Source organism: Manduca sexta, chromosome 23, assembly GCF_014839805.1.
Source record: "Manduca sexta isolate Smith_Timp_Sample1 chromosome 23, JHU_Msex_v1.0, whole genome shotgun sequence".
In the NCBI taxonomy this organism is placed as follows: domain Eukaryota; kingdom Metazoa; phylum Arthropoda; class Insecta; order Lepidoptera; family Sphingidae; genus Manduca; species Manduca sexta.
The window spans coordinates 3,136,229-3,139,986 of record NC_051137.1 but is presented as its reverse complement, the minus strand read 5'-3'; the positions used below and the strand labels follow the sequence as shown (position 1 = coordinate 3,139,986).

General features: G+C 35.5%; 1 protein-coding gene across 1 annotated transcript; it reads right to left on the bottom strand.

Annotated features, from left to right (window-relative positions):
- Positions 1–221: 221 nt before the first annotated feature.
- LOC115443593 (larval cuticle protein A2B-like) lies at positions 222–1,300 on the bottom strand. Its single transcript, XM_030169057.2, has 2 exons — positions 1,203–1,300; positions 222–828 (listed from the first exon to the last, which is right to left on the bottom strand). Exons 1-2 carry the CDS (start codon positions 1,212–1,214, stop codon positions 298–300), a joined length of 543 nt encoding a protein of 180 aa, XP_030024917.2. The 5' UTR covers positions 1,215–1,300; the 3' UTR covers positions 222–297.
- Between the last annotated feature and the right edge of the window lie 2,458 nt (positions 1,301–3,758).

Here is a 3,758-nt window from a genome sequence, read left to right as displayed (position 1 = left end):
TCATTTTTTAGCCGTAAGCTTATTAAAGTTCTTCATTTTCTGCATGATGAGATTCACAAAATAAATATGCAGGAAATAAACGTGACAATACATTTGCGAGTACGTTAATTGAATTTCGATATCACCGGCTTGGTCCAGGATTATGTAACCATGAGGGGCTTAACAAGTGATCAGTTATTCATCAATCGAATTTAAATAATTGAGAATTTAAAACAACAACATAAGTAGGTAGTTTCACTTTTATTTACTTATAAATACACATAGTTATTTACAGCAGAAATCGGTGGTGGTTTGGATTTAGTAGTAGTGGACAGGGTTGTACGCGAGGGAGGACGCGACGTAAGGGGAAGAATAGTAAGGAGAGTATGCACGAGCAGCTACCACAGAAGGAGCGGCGACGACAGCTGGGGAAGAAACGTAAGCTGGGGACGACGCGACGTAAGCCGAGGGGGCAACGTAGGCGGGGGCGGCAACACGAGCGGCGACAACAGCAGGAGCGGCGACACGAGCGGCAACTACGGCAGGAGCGGAGACAACTGGGGCAACAACGGGTGCAGCGACAATCGGGTCTTTGCGGACGACAGCGTTGAATCCGTTGATGTCATCAGCGGTGTAGTCCACGGTGCGCTTGGTGCCATCAGGGTCGATAAGGGAGTACTGTCCAGAGACGGTGCCACCAACGCGGGTCTCCACCTGGCTCTTGTAGTCGCCAGTGTTGGGGTCGGCGACATCGTAACCGAAGCTGGAGTAGTCAGTGTTCACTTTGACTAGGGGTGAAGGTACCACGGAGCTGTGGGCTACGGCCACCAGGGCGAGGACGGCAACGAACTGCAAGTTTTATAAATCATATTAATCAAAATACTTAAAGAAGTGTACGCCATGGTCAGGGAAGAACTAAATGTAAACAAAAATTATCTAGTCTTTTTTGGAATAAATACTAATAAGATTTAGTCCAATTACAAAAAAATTATTAAAATTAAAATAAATAGCGTTGATCAATAACTTTTTTTGACTCAGTCATTTAGTGATCAGTCATATAGATATATTCATCTTAAAAAGTATCAAAATACAAAACATATAAACAAAAAAAAATAATAATTTAAATTAAAATATTAAATCACCAACAGGAAACAGTCTAAACTGGGATAATATTGCGTCCTTGGTAAATCCAAAACCTATTCAGAATATTAAGTGGAGCCTACCTTAGCTGCCATTGCTGATGCTATTCCACTCAACGAATGAATACCAACTGCCCGCCAATCCTACCTTATATACTCCTCATTCGACAGATCGGTCACTTGGCGAACTTGAATTAGGCCGGATGGACACGTAGTGAATTCGCAAGTGACACATATTACGACATATATAAGATTTATCATCCTGACTGGTTTTAGGGTTCCGCAAATATCACCTTGATTGAATTCTAGAACTTGTGTTTTATGAATCTTTTCCGTATTATTTTCAGCGGCTTCCGTATTGCATTGCTGAGCAACTTCGCAATTGACTAGTTTAATTAGAATCGTTGACCACGTTCGAAATGTTAAAACTAATTTATGAAGATGTTAAACTGTTAAAGGATGCTAAGATTAGAAACAACTTTAAATGAATGTATGATATTAGATACAATTTATCCGATGTTATTCTCATACATATAATAGTTAATCCATCATTGTTATCCTATCGTACCATTATTATAAACAAGACTGACTAGAAATCGATTAAGTCGTGTTCAAGTTATGGCGTGATCAAAGGAAATAGGAATTCATTTTTTGGAGATGATCGGATTTTTGTTTAAGGTAAATGCATAAAATTATATGATGGATTTGGCTAATGTAAACTAAGTTTTATTAAATATATACATTGAAGCCTTAATACCAGAAAATACTGATAGAAGTTGGACATCGATTACCAGAATTATCGATTACATTCATGGGAAGATATATGTACTTATGTGAGAGTCCATAAGGATTTTAAGAATGGTGAAATCTTTCAACCTGCAGCCTCTAGGTCCTTACCTATTGAACCATTGGTATATATAATTATTTTGAGGAGATTCTATAGAATCTAATATAATTTTTATGATTTGGCTTTCTAACAAAATTTTAATTGAAAGCTAAAAAAGGTTTTATTTTGAAAAAAAAAATATCTTTATGAGTACTAGCTTTGCTGGCAATTCCACACGTATGTAAATCTTTAGTGGAGATAATAATACAACAAAATATAGCAACAAAACCCGGTTCGTCATAATTGAAAGAATTTTGAAATTGATAATGTAGTTAGATATTGAATCTTACAAACATACAAACTTTACCTTTATGGATCTAGATATTATGACCTTTAAAAATGTTAAGAAACTTGGAATTGTATAATTCCTTTAGATCGGATGTAATAACCATCGAACTTGCTACGTAGGATGTTATACGCGTCATTCAAGCCGAATCAAGGTCTTTGCTGTCTACACTAGGTCGAAACTAAATAAATATTTTATATAAAAAAAACATTAATTACGCCTTTAGCCCCCTGGGGCTCGGCAGAGGTGAAACCAGAACACCATATTTTCGCCATATGTGATTTTGTCCCAAGAGGCAAGCTTATCACCATATCAGACAAAATCCAAATTCCGAGCTGTTACTCAGTAGAAATACTCAATATCGCTTGCCTGACACGAGATTCGAACCGCCACTAACGCTGTCATACTGCGCTAGCAAGCACCGACGTAATCATTATATTTTATGATAATTAATAAGCTTTAAAGATTTTTCCCGATATAGAAGTCCCACTGTGTTCTCTGGAATAAACATGGAAGTAATACGCCTTATACAAATAATCGTTTATCTGTAAGTTAAAATTCATTCAAATCGATTCCGTGGTTTTGCGTTAACTTCTAACAAACATCCAAAAATCTTTACAAACCTTTGTATTTATATCAATAAGATGGTAAAATATTCTTTAAAAGTACATTAGACTACTAAAATATTAGTGTCTATATGTAATAATCATAATCAAAATTATTTAATTGTATCAAAAGACGACCATGTGGTTATGCGAAATTGATAATTTATTTTCTTATCACGTAGAGATCACGGGCTCCATAGACCGTTGGGCGGCCTTGAGCTTTAATATTAGACCTTTAGTTGACAGCCGTAGTATGAAATTTTATGAAGGTAGTTAAATATAAGAGGGTGAAGGAAGGGAAAGACTGAGAGTAGTTTTGTGCTATGTTCAAAGAACTAAAAAATATGGAAGCAAATATCATGTATTAATTTTTTCAATCTCTGTTACATGTCGTATGATTGACAGATCTGAACAAATAAAAGATGATGAAATGACGAAAAAGGGAATGTAGTTGTTTATAATAAGTGTAACACACTCGTTTTGGATGGAGATTAAACTTAAAATTCCAATTATAATAATAATAAATCTTTACTGCCACAATTATATAAATGTCCATTTTATTTTGAATCCTTTGACTCCCGAATGAATTGCATCTCGGGAGTCAATCGGAAAATAAAGTAATCCAGATATGCTCGAAGTGATAATATTCTAAAAACGATAAAGTGACGTTAATAATAGTAAACTAAACTCTATTATTTTTGATCCCAATTTAATGACAATCTCCAAATTTCACAGTGAGTTAACGGACGTAGACTTATATATTCCCAAATTGGCTTAACAATCCCTAACAATTCTCAAACAATTAAAATGTTCTACAAACTACTCCAATTATTTCTGAATTAGATTTGTTGGCGACTCCGCCT